Genomic DNA, 16255 nt, shown 5'->3' on the forward strand with positions numbered 1-16255 from the left:
TTTATTATTTTAGATTTTTTTACTGTTCAAAATGGACAGTAAAGAAAATCCAACCAGTCTGGGCAGCTCTTTGAAAAATAGGGGGAAATGAATGTCAATTTAAGTTAATTAAAGTAAATGCAGCCACTATTCATATGGGCTGTGGTGAAACATAATTAATTTGATCGATAAGGCTGTTGAGTACATGGAGCACAGGCTGGATTCTAGGGTTATTAGGGTGGTACGCTGCTCAAGTTGCCCTCAGTGCTCACTTTGTTTTCTTGGGTTGTAGCTTCCTCCTTATCTGATCAAAACCAATGCAATGCCAGGGCAAATTGTTTTTGTTATGGTCAGCCATCCACCGGATAATTAATTCTGCCATTATTGGTTGTACAGCCTATAGCATTTATTTGATTCACCCTGCGTTTCCTGCTATACTCATCTGTCTATCTTATTCCCTCATTTTCCCTTCCTTGGCCTCCAGACTAAAGTGAGTACTTCTGTTGTATTGCTAGGTTTTAACTGGGGGGTAAAATCTGTGAGATGTGAGAGTTGTGCGGTTGCTCATTAGAGTATTAGTTTCCGCTTCGTGTCTGTTGGCTATTATTTATGTAGGAGGCCCTTTTATTGTACAGTTGAAGTCGGAAGTTTACATACACCAAGGTTGGAGTCATTAAAACTCGTTTTTCAACCACTCCACAAATTTCTAGTTAACAAACTATAGGTTTGGCAAGTCGGTTAGATCATCTACTTTGTGCATGACACAAGTAATATTTCCAACAATTGTTTACAGACAGATTATTTCACTTATAATTCACTGTATCACAATTCCAGTGGGTCAGAAGTTTACATACACTAAGTTGACTGTGCCTTTAACCAGCTTGGAAAAATCCAGAAAATTATGTCATGGCTTTAGAAGATTCTGATAATTGACATCATTTGAGTCAATTGGAGATACCTGTGGGTGTATTTCAAGGACTACCTTCAAACTCAGTGACTCTTTGCTTGCCATCATGGGAAATCAAAGGAAATCAGCCAAGACCTCAGAAAATAAATTGTAGACCTGGTTCATCCTTGGGAGCAATTTCCAAATGCCTGAAGGTACCACATTCATCTGTATAGTACGCAAGTATAAACACCATGGGACCACCCAGCCGTCATATCGCTCAGGAAGGAGAGGCGTTCTGTCTTCTAGAGATGAATGTACTTTGGTGCGAAAAGTGCAATCCCAGAACAACAGCAAAGGACCTTGTGAAGATGCTGGAGGAAATAGGTACAAAAGTATCTATATCCACAGTGAAACAAGTCCTATATCGACATAACCTGAAAGGCCGCTCAGCAAGGAAGAAGAAACTGCTCCAAAACCACCATTAAAAAAGCCAGACTACGGTTTGCAACTGCACATAGGTACAAAGATCGTACTTTTTGGAGAAATGTCCTCTGGTCTGATGAAACAAAAATAGAACTGTTTGGCCATAATGACCATCATTATGTTTAGAGGAAAAAGGGGGAGGCTTTGCAAGCCGAAGAACACCATCCCAACCGTGAAGCACGGGGGTGGCAGCATCATGTTGTGGGGATGCTTTGCTGCAGGAGGAGCTGGTGCATTTCACAAAATAGATGGCATCATGAGGCAAGAAAAGTATGTGGATACATTGAGGCAACATCTCAAGACATCAGTCAGGCAGTTAAAGCTTGGTTGCAAATGGGTCTTCCAAATGAACAATGACCCCAAGCATACTTCCAAAGTTGTGGCAAAAAGGCTTAAGGACAACAAAGGCAAGGTATTGGAGTGGCCATCACAAAGCCCTGACCTCAATCCTATAGAAAATATGTGGGCAGAACTGAAAAAGCGTGTGCGAGCAAGGAGGCCTACAAACCTGACTCAGTTACACCAACTCTGTCAGGAGAAATGGGCCAAAATTTACCCAACTTATTGTGGGAAGCTTGTGTAAGGCTACCCGAAATGTTTGACCCCAGTTAAACAATTTAAAGGCAATGCTACCAAATACTAATTGAGTGTATGTAAACTTCTGACCCACTGGGAATGTGATGAAAGAAATGAAAGCTGAAATAAATCATTCTCTCTACTATTATTCTGACATTTCACATTCTTAAAATAAAGTGGTGATCCTAACTGACCTAAGACAGGGAATTAAATGTCAGGAATTGTGAAAAACTGAGATTAAATGTATTTGGCTAAGGTGTATGTTAACTTCCAACTTCAGCTGTATGTAGATAGGGAATAGTTCACTCTGGGAAACTATGTTTTGCTCGTCAGTTACTGTCAAAAATATAAACGCAACATGCAACAATTTCAAAGATTTTGCAGCGTTACAGTTCATATAAGGAAATCAGTCAATTAAAATATAGTCCTTAGGCCCTAATCTATGGACTTCACATGACTGGGCAGGTGGCACAGCCATTGGTGGACCTGGGAGGGCATAGGCCCACCCACTTGGCTCAGCCAATCAGAATTAGTTTTTCCCTACAAAAGGGCGTTATTATGGACAGAAATACTCTTCAGCACCCCCCCCACCACAACCTCCCCCTCCCCGCCCCTCTTTCTGATGATCCAGCAGGTGACGAAGCTGGATGTGGAGGTCCGGGGCTGGCGTGGTTATATTCTCTGGCAACAGCTCTGGTGGACATTACATGCTCCCTCAACTTGAGACATCTGTGGCATTTTATTTTATAACAAAGCTTCATATTTTAAAGTGGCTTTTAATTGTCCCCAGCACAAAGTGCGCATGTGTGATGATCATGCTGTTTAATTAGCTTCTTGATCTGCCACACCTGTCAGGTGGATTGATTATCTTGACAAAGGATAAAATGCCCAGTAACAGGGATGTAAAAAAAATTGTGCACCAAATTTGAGAGAAATAAGCTTTTTGCGCATATGGAAAATGTCTGGGATCTTTTGTTTCAGCCCATGAAACACTTTACATGTTGCATTTATATTTTTGGTCAGTGTAGATTGTGTCAGTCTGGCAGTTGCGGTCTGCCGCAATGGAGATATGTAGCTAAGCTTATTTAGTGGCAGTAAGGTGTAAATGGTAGCCTCAGATAAACAACCTTTTTCTTTGGAAATTAGCCCTTATTTTGTCTAGCTAGAATCCCATAGATTACTTCCTCTTGCATCCCCTCATTCTGACTGTCTCATCACACCTTATCTTCCTCTTTTATTTCAAGTATTTTTCTTTTCTGCCGTCTCCATGAAAGCAGGAGTAAGCGTTGTGTGCTAGAGGAAGGTGACCGCCAGAGGCTCATAAGCACATTTGCCGCACGGGCCATCACTGCCCACAAGCAGTCCAGTGTCAATGGGATCCTCCTCAACAATATGCCCAAGTCCGAGAGCAACATCACATTATTCTCGGACGAGAACCCCCTAACCACCAAGAACCCCCTGTTTGACGAAGGCACGGGCACGCTCAGCAGCCCAGAGACCCTGGGGAAGCACCAGAGGAGGATGGACCTCCTGGGGACCTACTCCCCTCAGGCACCTCAAGGCCTGAGAGAATCCTTCCTGAGATTCAACTCTGGTGGCTCGGGCCACTCCTGGACCCTACCTTCCAGACTCCACAGGAAGGAGATGTATGATGTTCTGAGGAGACAGGTGGTGATGGACCCGGTACAATGGGAGCTGGAGATTCTGAAGGCTGAGCTGAAGGACAGTAAGGACATGCTGGATGGCCTGGACTGGGGAAACCTGGGGCGCAGCACCTACATGGAGCCTAAGCCCCTGTCGGTGAAGGAGCAGGCCAGGCAGTTTGAGCAGCAGGCCATGAGGGAGATGAAGCAGAGGCAGAGTCGGGACTCCCGGGGGTCTCTCTCTCCAGACTTCCTGATGGGGTTGGGGTTCGACAGCCCCCAGCACCGGGCCAGAGAGGACCGACAGTCTCTGGGCTCCATCCTGGGTAGCGACAGCCCCCAGCACTACCGCCACTCTGTGAGCTCCATCCTGGATAGAGAGGAACGCCACCTGGGCCAAGACAGAGAGGGCCCACCCTGCATCATTATCACCCAGAGCGATGGAACTCCACCCCCCAGCCACAAGCCCACTCCACCCGTCCGGCGCAGGCTCAACTCCAGCTTCTCCAGCTACAACTCAGCCTCCAACGAACCCTACGAGGTCAACCTGGAGGTCATCCCTGACCCCCCTGACGTGCCGCCTCCACCCCCACCCAACTCCCCTCTTCCCCCCTCCACGCCTCCTCCTCCCAACTCCCATCCGTCCCCCCCACTTAACTACGGCAAAAACCCTGCCCCGCCCCCTCCTCCGCCTCTCCCTCCTCCTCTGTCCCCTTCCCTCAATCGTCCATCTACGTTTGTGCTCCCCCCCCTGCCCGCTGTGACCACCCTGAGACCCGTGTCCCTGCGCCCTCCCCCGCCGCCCCTCCCCACCGATCCCCAGCCCCCCAGGAAGGAGTTGAAGGGGATCCTGAAGAACATACAGAACATCGCCGACATCGAGAAATCTGTCGCTAATATGTACAGTCAAATAGACAAAAAACAGATGCTTCCACGAAGCGCCCTGAGGCCACGAGGGTCTGTGGATTCCATGGACTCTTTAAATGGCGTACTAGACACTGCAGAGATTGTAGCCCCCACCATAACAGAGGTACAGGCAGAGGCTCCGGTTGCAGAACAGCCACAGCAGGTGCAGGTCCAACCAAATGTTAACATGAACTCTATAGTGGAAGAGCTGGAGAAACGCTTCCCCTCTCAGTCCACTGCAATGTGACTCTCTCTTTCTTCTCTCTCTTTCTTTCTTCATTAACTGTTTCTTCATTTTTTTTGTTAATTTTGAAATTCCATTCTTTATCTTTGTTTTCATTTGTTTTCATTCTTTGTTTGTGTGTCATCTATGTATTTTTTTCAAGGGAGTTGTTCTCGATCAGACATCAATATGTATTTATTGATGTACGTATTGTTAGTGATGTGTTGTTGTTTAGCCTATAGTTAGCCTATAATTGTTTCATTCTATCGTCACCTAAAGATTAAAGAGTCAAGAGAATTCTACCCATCAGTCTCATAAAAAGCAAAAATCATATTCATTGCACTCAAGTCATTTTAACCATTTTGAGTCTCATGGTCAAAATCCCAAAAGGAGAATTTTCCCAACCTGAGACCTGAAAGATATATAATGAAAGTGCTCCAGCACATTGGTTTACCTTGAAGTCACACCCCAGCATAACATGAACATTCCCAGAACATTAGCTAAGATTCCCAATAAGTTCTAGTTAGGGTTTTATCGAACGTTAGGATGATAACAAAATAGTTTTCTTATTTTATGTTTTAAATGAAATATCCTCAGAATGTTCTCCTAACATTCACTATAATATCGTGCTTAACATCTGTAACATCCACCACATAACATTCCCCAAAAGTTCTCATTAGGTTTCCAGGTAATGTAGTGACACAATATACCAGTAATGGTTTCCCAGCGAAGCAACTTTCCTAGAACAGATTGAATTGATTATTTTAAGGTTCCCGGAATGTTTCATTAGGTTGTGGTAACGGTCTGGTAGGAACAATGTGGTGGCACCACAAATTATATGCTCCCAAAACACAAAAACTGTCCATTTGTGTGGCTGATTCTACACTGTTTCTTTTAGGGTGCAAAAAACCATTCACCTGATGTTGCAAGAACGTTCCCAGAACACATCTGATCTTTAAAAGGTTCCCAGAATGTTTTGTCAAAACACAAAAACTGTCCATTTGTGTGGCTGATTCTACACTGTTTCTTTTAGGGTGCAAAAAAACCTTCACCTGATGTTGCAAGAACGTTCCCAGAACACATCTGATCTTTAAAAGGTTCCCAGAATGTTTCGTCAAAACACAAAAACTGTCCAGTTGTGCTGACATTCAGGTCATGTTTAAGTTAGGTTGCACAGAACATTTCTCTAATGTTGTAAGAATGTTGACAGAAAACCTGGTCTAAGTTCTTTAATGGTTCCCATGACATTTTATCAAGTTATGGGAGTTGTGTGGGATGTTGCAAGAATAATCTTGTGATATTCACATGGGTTGCACAGAACATTCCCACACTGTTGCACAATGTTCCACAATTTCCAAATCTGTCCATTTTTATCACGTTCATAGCCTATTTGTTTTAGGTATAACATAATATTCCATTGATGTTCACGCAATATACATTTTACCTGGTCTTGGAGGTCCTCAGAGCATTTCAAAAAATTTATTTTTAGGTTTTACCTAATATTACCACAACATTCTCAGCTTGCAAATTTGTAGCTCCTTAAAGCAGATTCGAATACATACCCGCTATGTTTCTCTCCAGATTTAATGACGAGTCGATTTAAGGGACTGTATTGTATGTGAGACATTTATAGGACATTTGAACAGTATTTAATCATAAAAACACAACCATATTTTTTTACACTTTATATGTTGAAAGTCTGCAACCTGAAATGTTTGGTTCCCAAGCCAGGTTTTTTATTCTCTGCACCACCAGGGAAGCTCTCAGGTTAATCAGGAATGAAATTCCTTTTTAGCATTATTAGATGTAACTAACCCAGGGATACACTGGTCACTGGGTTGTTCACCATTACTTCACCAATCCTCTTTTATATGCAGCATACTTCTGGGCCCATATTTACAAGCTATCCAAGACTGAGTGCTGATCTAGGATCACTTATGCTTTTCAGATAAGTAAAAATTATATCAGGTGTGTTTAAAAAAAAAAGTTGAACATTCAATTTTTACAATTTATTTTTTACAGTTAGGCTACATTCTGCATTTCTTACTAGATTTATACATCTGAAGTAAACACATCCTCTCTTTTAGTAGGTTATATATGAGCCTCAATTTCACAGAATTATTTTCATTTTTTTTTAAAGAAATGCGGTTTAAGAATTGTGGTTTAAGAATGTGTGGGATTGAACCTGCGATCTTCAACTCTGCAGCCAGATCATTACGTTTTTGTGTTTTGGGAACATATCTTTTGTGATGTCCCATCAATTTTCCCACCAGACTGTACCCACAACCTCATGAAACATTCTGAGAACCTTTAAAGAACCAATAAAATGTGTTCTAGGAACGTTCTTGCAACATCTGGTGAATGTTTTTGTACCCTAAAATAAACATTTTATAATCATCAACACAACTGGACAGTCTTTGTGTTTTGGAAACATATCATCTTTTATGTCCCCACAATGTTCTCTCCAGACTGTTCCCACAACCTAATTAAACATTCAGATTCAATGTTTTCTAGGAACATTCTTGCAACATCAGGCAAATGTTTTATACAAACATTCTATAATCATAAGCCTGAGTGAACAGTTTTTGTGTTATGAAAACATTTTCAGCGACCTAATGAATGTTCTGGGAACTTTCACAGAACCAATTTTGGTTTGCTGGGACTCCACTGAGTAACTACAGTGCATTTGGAAAGTAGTCAGACCCCTTGACTTTTTCCACATTTTGTTACATTACAGACATATTCTAAAATGGATTCCATTTTCCTCATAAATCTACACACAATACCCCATAATGACAAAGCAAAAACAGGTTCAGATTTTGTTGCAAATTAATTCAAAATACAAAACTGAAAAATTACATTTACATAAGTATTCAGACCCTTTACTCAGTACTTTGTTGATGCACCTTTGGAAGCGATTACAGTCTTGAGTGTTTTTGGATAAGACGCTACAAGCTTGGCAGACCTGTATTTGGGAAGTTTCTCCAGTTTTTCTCTGCAGATCCTCTCAAGCTCTGTCAGGTTGGATGGGGAGTGTCGCTGCACAGCTATTTTCAGGTCTCTCCAGAGATGTTAGATCGGGTTCAAGTCCGGGCTCTGGCTGGGCCACTCAAGGACATTCAGAGACTTGTCCCGAAGCCACTCCTGCGTTGTCTTAAATGTGTGCTTAGGGTCATTGTCCTGTTGGAAGGTGAACCTTCGCCCCAATCTGAGGTCCTGAGCGCTCTGAAGCAGGTTTTCATCAAGGATCTCTGTAATTTGCTCCGTTAATCTTTCCCTCGATCCTGACTAGTCTCCCAGTCCCTGCCGCTGAAAAACAGCATGATGCTGCCACTACTATGCTTCACCGTAGGGATGGAGGCAGGTTTCCTCAGGACGTGACTCTTGGCATTCAGGCCAAAGAGTTCGATCTTGGTTTCATCAGACCAGATAATCTTGTTTCTCATAGTCTGAGAGTCTTTATGTGCCTTTTGGCAAACTCCAAGTGGGCTGTCATGTGCCTTTTACTGAGGAGTGACTTCCGTCTGGCCACTCTACCATAAAGGCCTGATTGGTGGAGTGCTGCAGAGATGGTTGTCCTTCTGGAAGGTATTCCCATCTCCACAGAGGAACTCTGGAGGTCTGTTAGAGTGACCATCGGGTTCTTGGTCACCTCCCTGAACAAGGCCCTTCTCCCCCAAATGTGCAGTATAGGCAGGCGGCCAGCTCTAGGAAAAGTCCATCTTCCATTTAAGAATGATGGAGGCCACTATGGTCTTGGGAACCTTCAATGCTGCAGAACTTTTTTGGTACCCTTCCCCCAGATCTGTGCCTTTACACAATCCTGTCTCTGAGCTCTACAGACAATTCCTTCGACCTCATGGCTTGGTTGTTGCTCTGACATGCACTGTCAACTGTGGAACCGTACATAGACAGGTGTGTGCCTTTCCAAATCATGTGCAATCAATTGAATTGACCACATGTGGACTCCAATCAAGTTGCAGAAACATCAAGGATGAACAATGGAAACAGGCTGCACCTGAGCTCAAATTCGAGTCTCATAGAAAAGGGTCCGAATACTTATGTAAATAAGTTATTTCTGATTTTTATTTTGATGAATATTTGTATTTATTTAATCCATTTTAGGTAAAGGCTGTAACGTAACACAATGTGGAAAAGTCAAGGGGTCTGAATACTTTCAGAATGCACTGTATATGTGTTCTGTAAAGCTTTGCTCGCTCACACACCACATGTTCTCTCTCTCTCTCATTTCTTCTTCTACATCTTTTTGACTAGCCTAGATCTTCCCTCATGCAGTCCCGCACATACACACAAACACACACGCAGGCACACTGCAGGTTTGAAGTCTACTGCGTTATGTAAATGACTTTCAAATAAAGTTACACCATGTATAAAGTCAGAGGGAAACTTTGAGTTCTCTGCTCTGCTCTTTGATAGTGATTGAGGTGAGAGGGGCTGCCATGTCTTGGCTTGTAGAATCATTTCTATTTGTCACTCGTGTTCGGTGTACACTCTCTATTTCAATAGTGGTGTTATACACAATGTGTGATACCAACCCACAAGTTTCATTGAATGGGATTCAAGTATACTTTTGGAAAGATAGTCTGTGTCACACAGAGAGGCAAGGCCAGACTACTAGAACTAAAGCACGGGATGGAATCACTATTCATCTGAAGAGGAGACAAGCCAGCCAGTGGAATGAAATACAGACACAGAGACTCAGTCAGTGTTCTGAGTACCTCTCTTTGGTACTTGGCTTTTTACGTGCCTCTGCACATCTTAGCTGTGCGCGGGTGGAACAACTTGCTTGTCAAATTGGGATGCATATGCTTTTAATTACCTAACCAATCCATCGTGTTTCTGCTCGGCCTCCTGTCTCCTCCCGCCTGTATCCCGGCGGTAACTCTTCCACATTTATTCAGCCCGACGTCCCTCCGACTCCCTCCATAATCCCACTTTTCATTAGGCTGGCAACTAATGCAGACTGTATCCTGCGTCATTACATGTGATTCTCACTCACTTTCATCAATATCCACTGCTGCGGCTCTCCTTGCGTCCTGCTTGCCAGTGTGAGTTTGATCGTAGGACCTCAGGTAGTCAGTGGTAGAAGAAATAGCAGTTTAATTGGCAGAGAGAAACTCAAGGTTGGCCTGTCATCTCTCTATAGCCTTGATTCTTGGTTTTGCACCTCTCTCTCTCCTCTCTCTCTTCCTCCCCCTTTCTCTTTCTATAACCCCTCTCTCTACCTCTCTCTTTCTATAACCCCTCTCTCTACCTCTCTTTCTACCTCTTTCTCACTCTATTCCAATTTCTTTCCACTACTTGCCCTGGAAGAGTATCCTCTCCTCCACACATCATTCCTCAGCATCCCCCTGTATCATGTCATGCCTCCCTTTCATCCTTAGCTCATGCTGTGCTCATGGCTGTTTCTCCTAGTTACACTACGTGTTGTTAGTCAGCAGTGAGACGGAGGTAGTAGCACCTCTCAGATGACGCACTGTTCTCCCGAATCTGTTAATCCTAGGGAAATATTCACGATTTCCTGTCTAGGATTAGGACACTGCCTTTCTTCTGCTGAAGGAGATGAAGCCGGGCGAGTCACACTATGAAGTCAAGACACTAGGTTTAGTGCTGAGATCAAAGTACGCGTCCACAGTGTTTCACAGTATCGTGCTAACACGTTTATACAATCTCATTTTAGACAACCTGGACACTTTACAGGTGTATTACACAATCACAGATGTATAGGACATACTCTATATGCACGGTATACACTTTGACTCTGATTTCCGCCAGAGTCACTTAATGAAGTACTGTGTCTTTTGGGAGTGTTAACTCTGCTTGTGACCCATGATAAGCTTGACTAGCGAGGCGTATTTTCCCACCCAGTACCACAAACTGCTTATCAACTCTGCCAGTGATGACATCCAGGCCCAGACTAAGGAGCATAGGCATCCACTACTCAGACCAGTCCCACACACCCTCCTCTGGGGACGAGGCGTGACCTGATAGGCCGACACAAGAGCAGGGGTATTTCTACTGGACAAGCTACACCACACAGGGGCACATTAGCCGCCTCACCACACCACCAGTGGAGCGGGGCTGAGAAATTCCTCTCTGAGTCACAAATGATTGTTTAGCCATGAAATGTTCATTTTAAATTCCTCATTACGTTCTCATCAGGGAACTATTGCGATCATTTGCTTCAGATGATCAGCGTCCTGGGATGAATTCTAATCACTAGTGTTGAACGCAAAGTGGTTCCGCTGATGAATGGAGATGCTCTCCTCCCAATCCTTTTTTTTTTTCATCCTCTGTGTAATTAAATGTTTCCCTTTTGTCCAGTGTCTCTGGATGATTATTGTAGTGTCAATGGTTAGTGTCGTGTCAACAGACTGCCGTTAGTCTAGTCTGTGTAAAGTGTGAATGAGAAGACTCCCTGTCTTTCATATGAACTCATACTCTGAGATGCCGTTGACCTTAACAAGGGCCCCCGGGACCAGTGGAAGCAAAATGGCTCCATAACATCAAAGATCCACCACCATATTTTACAGTAAGTATTGGGCTATTTTCCGCTCATACATTCTCATTTCGACTCCAAACACAACACTGGTGTGTGTGGCCTAAGAGCTCTATTTTCAGGTCATCCAACAAATGTAAGTTAGTTAGCTAAACGGCATTGGCACTTTTGGATTAGAACCGGTGCTTTGGTCAGATGGCTGAGCACACCAGTGCTGTGTTTAGAGTGGAAATGAGAATGTATGAGTGGAAAATAACACACCTACAGTAATATATGGTGTTGGATCATTCATGTTATGGAGCCATTTTGCTTCCACTGGTCCCGGGGCCTTTGTTAAAGTCAACGGCATCATGAACTTTACCCAGTACCAGGATATTTTTTCCAAAAACCTGGTTGCTTCTGTCAGGAGGCTGAAACTTGGCCGCAAGTTAATAACCCTAAGCACACATCAAAAGCCACTAAATAAATGGTTAATTGGCCACCAAATCAACATTCTGCATTGGCCATTGCGGTATTGAAAACAGACGTGTTAATAATTTTGACCCCTACCTTTTTTCAGAATTGTTTTATTACTTGTTAAAAAAAAATCTCTTTCTCGGAGCAATTGTATTAGTATAAATAATCTAATTTCCCAATTGTTTTTGAGTGCATTCAGAAAGTATTCAGACCCGTTGACTTTTTCCACATTTTGTTACGTTACAGCCTTATTTTTACCCTCATCAATCTACACACAGTACCCCATAATTACAAAGCAAAAACTGTTTTTTTTAAAGGTGCCTTTTGTCAAACTCCAAGTGTGATGTCATGTGCCTTTTACTAAGGAGTGGCTTCCGTCTGGCCACTCTACCATAAAGGCCTGATTGGTGGAGTGCTGCAGAGATGGTTGTCCTTCTGGAAGGTTCTCCCATCTCCACAGAGGAACTCTGGAGCTCTGTCAGAGTGACCATCGGATTCTTGCTCCCCTCCCCAGTTCAGTTTGATCAGGCTGCCAGCTCTAGGAAGAGTCTTGGTGGTTTCAACCTTCTTCCATTTAAGAATGATGGAGGCCACTGTGTTCTTGGGGACCTTCAATGCTGCAGAAATGTTTGGTCCCCCTCCCCAGATCTGTGCCTCGATACAATCCTGTCTCAGTGCTCTACGTACAATTCTTTCGACCTCATGGCTTGGTTTTTGCTCTGACATGCACTGTCAACTGTGGGACCTCATATAGACAGGTGTGTGCCTTTCCAAATCATGTCCAATCAATTGAATTTACCACATGTGGACTCCAATCAAGTTGTAGAAACATCTCAAGGTTGACCAATGTGAACAGGATGCACCTGAGCTCAATTTTGATTCTCATAGCAAAGGGTCTGAATAATTATGTAAATAAGGTATTTCTCTTTTTATTTTGAATAAATTAGCAAAAATGTCTAAACCTGTTTTTGCTTTGTCATTGTGGGGTATTGTGTGTAGATTTCTGAGACAAAAATGATTGAATCAATTTTATAATAAGGCTGTAACGAAACACAATGTGGAAAAAGTAAGGGGGTCTGAATACTTTCCAAAGTCACTGTATACTTTGGTATCCCTCATTTACTCAAATGTTACCTAAATTTTAGCAGTTACCGGTATGCCTACAGTCGGGAAGGCCACAATTTTGGCAGTATGCACGCAAAATATACAGCTTGTTGCGTTGTGGCTATAGACATATAATCCATCGAAGGGTTTTGTAACCTCTTACCTTGGCAATTTGACTATTAAACTCATGGGTACACTAGCAATGGCTGCCAGTCCTGACTCATCTATGGATTATATTTATATGCTTGGTTGCGACTCTCGGTTTGCCTTTTGCAAATTAACTAATTGCAGGAGAAATGCCTACTGTAGAAAAGAGAAAACACATCTGTCTGTAGAACCAATAGAAACAGTTTTTCTCAACAACTTCCATTTGTTTCTGAACAGCAGCACTCCCTACAAAAAAAAAGAATCCGGCCATGGCTATATATCATACTAGAAAATGCCATTTTAAAAGTTATGAAAGTCTTGAAATTCACACACCTTATTTTTCTGTTGGCTTTCGGTCCTCCCTCTCTGTCTCTCTCGCTCTCTCTCTCTGGGTAAGGGATAGGGGTAGAATAGATTTAAGAGAACTGAAGAATGTTTCAGATTATTGCCTTCCAAAGGAAATGAACAAATGCTTTCCAATTCTTACACACTTGAAACTGAAAAATGTGTTAAGGGAGACCACTCTCGGCGTTTGATTTAAGCAGCCAAATTCAGCTACAGTAAGTAAAACAATGTTCATATCTGAAAGCTCAAGCAATCTTTATCTTGACAATCTTGTTTACTGATTTCCACAATGTTTCTTCCCCTACAGGCGTGGGTACGGACATCATGAGGTACGTTGGCGTTTCCATTCGCCTAAAATTGACTTTGCTGCTTTTGAATGGTCGTCCTACTTGTCAGTTTATTTAACACAATGTTATCTATAGACACCGCCTTGATAGAATGACAAAAACGGAATGGGGAAATAAAACTTCCAATGCGCCGCCCGCCTTATATTTGGGGAGGCGATGTGATGAACAGATATTGGAAAACTTCTGCTGATGGTGGAAGCTGTCATCCCTTGGTATTATATACCTTGGGTTTTGGTTATGAAATTCTCTTATTATACTTCACAGGCTGTTTTTTTATCTCTGTTTCCCATCAACTCCCTCTGACCTTGCTTGCTACCTCTTCCCCATCCGTATTTACGTTGATCCACAATCTCTTTAATGAAACCTTATATTTCTCTCTCCGTCTTGTTTCTGTATTTTCCTCCTCCTCTGTCCTTGCTCTCTCTGGCAGCAACAACAGTTGCTTAGGCCCTCTCTTCTGAGACCAGAGGTACAGAACACAATCTCTTTCTTTCTTTGCTCAGCTAAGTAGTGAAATATTTGTCTTTAATAAAGCACAGAGGCCTCTGATGGCCTTCTCATGTTTTCCTTCAACTTCATTGTCTTTGAGTAATGACTTGTTTTATCCACAACAGGAGCTCTCCATGGAGTCTGGCATCGACCCAGGCCAGGATTATTACACCCAGGATTATTATAATTATGACCACGGGTGAGAGAGAGAGAGAGAGAGAGAGAGAGAGAGAGAGAGAGAGAGAGAGAGAGAGAGAGAGAGAGAGAGAGAGAGAGAGAGAGAGAGAGAGAGAGAGAGAGAGAGAGAGAGAGAGAGAGAGAGAGAGAGAGAGAGAGAGAGAGAGAGAGAGGAGAGAGAGAGAGAGAGAGAGAGAGAGAGAGAGAGGAGAGAGAGAGAGAGGAGAGAGAGAGAGAGGAGAGAGAGAGGAGAGAGAGAGAGAGAGAGAGAGAGAGAGAGAGAGAGGAGAGAGAGAGAGAGAGAGAGAGAGAGAGAGAGAGAGAGAGAGAGAGAGCACTGTGTGCATGTATGTTTGTGTTACTGAGGCCTTTCTGATCCTGTGTGTACACAAGGGCCGACAGCTTACCTCACACCAGGGAAGCTCAGTCAGTCTGCAGAGTCCAGAGACTCCTTTAGAGTTCAATACCAAACAGCTCAGGCCTCCAGACTGCCTCCCCTCCCACTGAAACATCAGAATTAGTTTTTCGAACAGCCTTGAAGTGCAGCATACAGGTCGGAATACATAACGATAGCTTCAGACGAAACGGTTCATATTGTCATTTGTTGCCACCTGTGATGAATTCCATAATTAGCGAGTCTAATCACTCACCTAACCTGTTACAATGAGCATCATCCATATGGTATCGTATAACAGAGCAAAAAGGAGCGTGGATTTAGATTAAATGTTGTGCACGGAATTAGGCTCTTAAGACTTCCTCCCTCCAGCACCAAAGTGAGAGGGCGATTAGTTTTAGAGGATGAAAGATTTGGTTCTACACACGCTGTAGCAGCAGATACAGTACATTTACCTTTCCCTACCTCTGAGTCTCTTTCGTCTCTCTCAACGCAGATTTTCTACTTTTAAATCGAACGTTCAGGCTCTCATTTCAGCCATACCGGGTGTTATTTTTCTCTCTGCTATGTGGCCTGGCTCTCAAAATGCTCATGTTTCCCGTCACACCGACCGCCATTAATACAATTAGAGTTTGGCTCACGTGGGGTTGAGTTGTGGGGTAATAGTCTTCTGGCTGGAGGCTTGAGCTATTTAGCCATTATTGACACCATGTACTGTTGGTCCATCCAGAGATGTCACAGTGCGCCCTGTTAAGCTGATGGTCTGTTTCTATTTTAACAGACGCTTTCTCCCTGGGAGCACTAAAAGCCTTTAATCTAGGTGCATAGGGACCTTACTTCTACGCTCTGTAGTGAGTAGGCCCTGGATCTTATTGTACGCCTTGTCTGCCCCCCTCTGGCACTAAAGATCAGCTGAACAAAGGCACAGAAAGAAGAAAAAAGCACTGCCTTGGGGTAATGACTGTAAAATCCCATAAGGAGGCCTTAGCCTAAATAAAGAGGCTCCTTTGCCATCTCTCTCTCTCTCTCTCTCTCTCTCTCTCGCTCGCTCATTTCCATACACAGTTAGGAGGCACTGGGGACCCGGGCTTATTCACATATTCTGTTTTACACTCACTTCTGAAAAACAAATGACAGAATTCTACTGAGAAATGTGTATCAATAGAGGCTGAATAAATGTTGTGATGGCTGCTAGTGAGTGAGTGCGTGCGTGCGTGCAGTGTGCGCTCGTGTCGTGCGTGTGTGTGCTGTCTGTGTGTGTGTGTGTCAGTACAGTGTGTAACGAACCTGTTCCATCTCACCCTCCAGGTATGAACTGCCTCAGTATGGCAGTCGCAGGAAGTTGATATCTCCGACAGGCCTGTATAACGAGTCCGGAGAGGTGATTGTGGACGACGATGGGAGCTATTACTACAGTCCGCAGGAGTCAGAGGGAGAGGTAGCGGATTTTATCTACAATTGTTACATTGTTCAATGGCTACATGTATGACACAAAATGATGCAATTTTGAATTCAATGGAAAGTACACTATGTGCCTGGAGAAAACAATGCGTGTTGAATGGCTCAGTAATGGTTAA

At 43.3% G+C, this 16255-nt stretch overlaps 1 protein-coding gene across 1 annotated transcript in view; it reads left to right on the forward strand.

Annotated features, from left to right (window-relative positions):
- The window catches only part of LOC129829113 (protocadherin-15-like), a 227364-nt gene that overhangs the window by 208802 nt on the left and 2307 nt on the right, over window positions 1–16255 (forward strand). The window contains exons 35-38 of the mRNA XM_055890656.1: window positions 13579–13600; window positions 14049–14087; window positions 14233–14306; window positions 15987–16116. Coding sequence (XP_055746631.1) covers window positions 13579–13600; window positions 14049–14087; window positions 14233–14306; window positions 15987–16116 — 265 coding nt within the window. The remainder of the gene's footprint in view (window positions 1–13578; window positions 13601–14048; window positions 14088–14232; window positions 14307–15986; window positions 16117–16255) is intronic.

The sequence above is a fragment of the Salvelinus fontinalis genome, chromosome 30 (genome assembly GCF_029448725.1).
Source record: "Salvelinus fontinalis isolate EN_2023a chromosome 30, ASM2944872v1, whole genome shotgun sequence".
In the NCBI taxonomy this organism is placed as follows: domain Eukaryota; kingdom Metazoa; phylum Chordata; class Actinopteri; order Salmoniformes; family Salmonidae; genus Salvelinus; species Salvelinus fontinalis.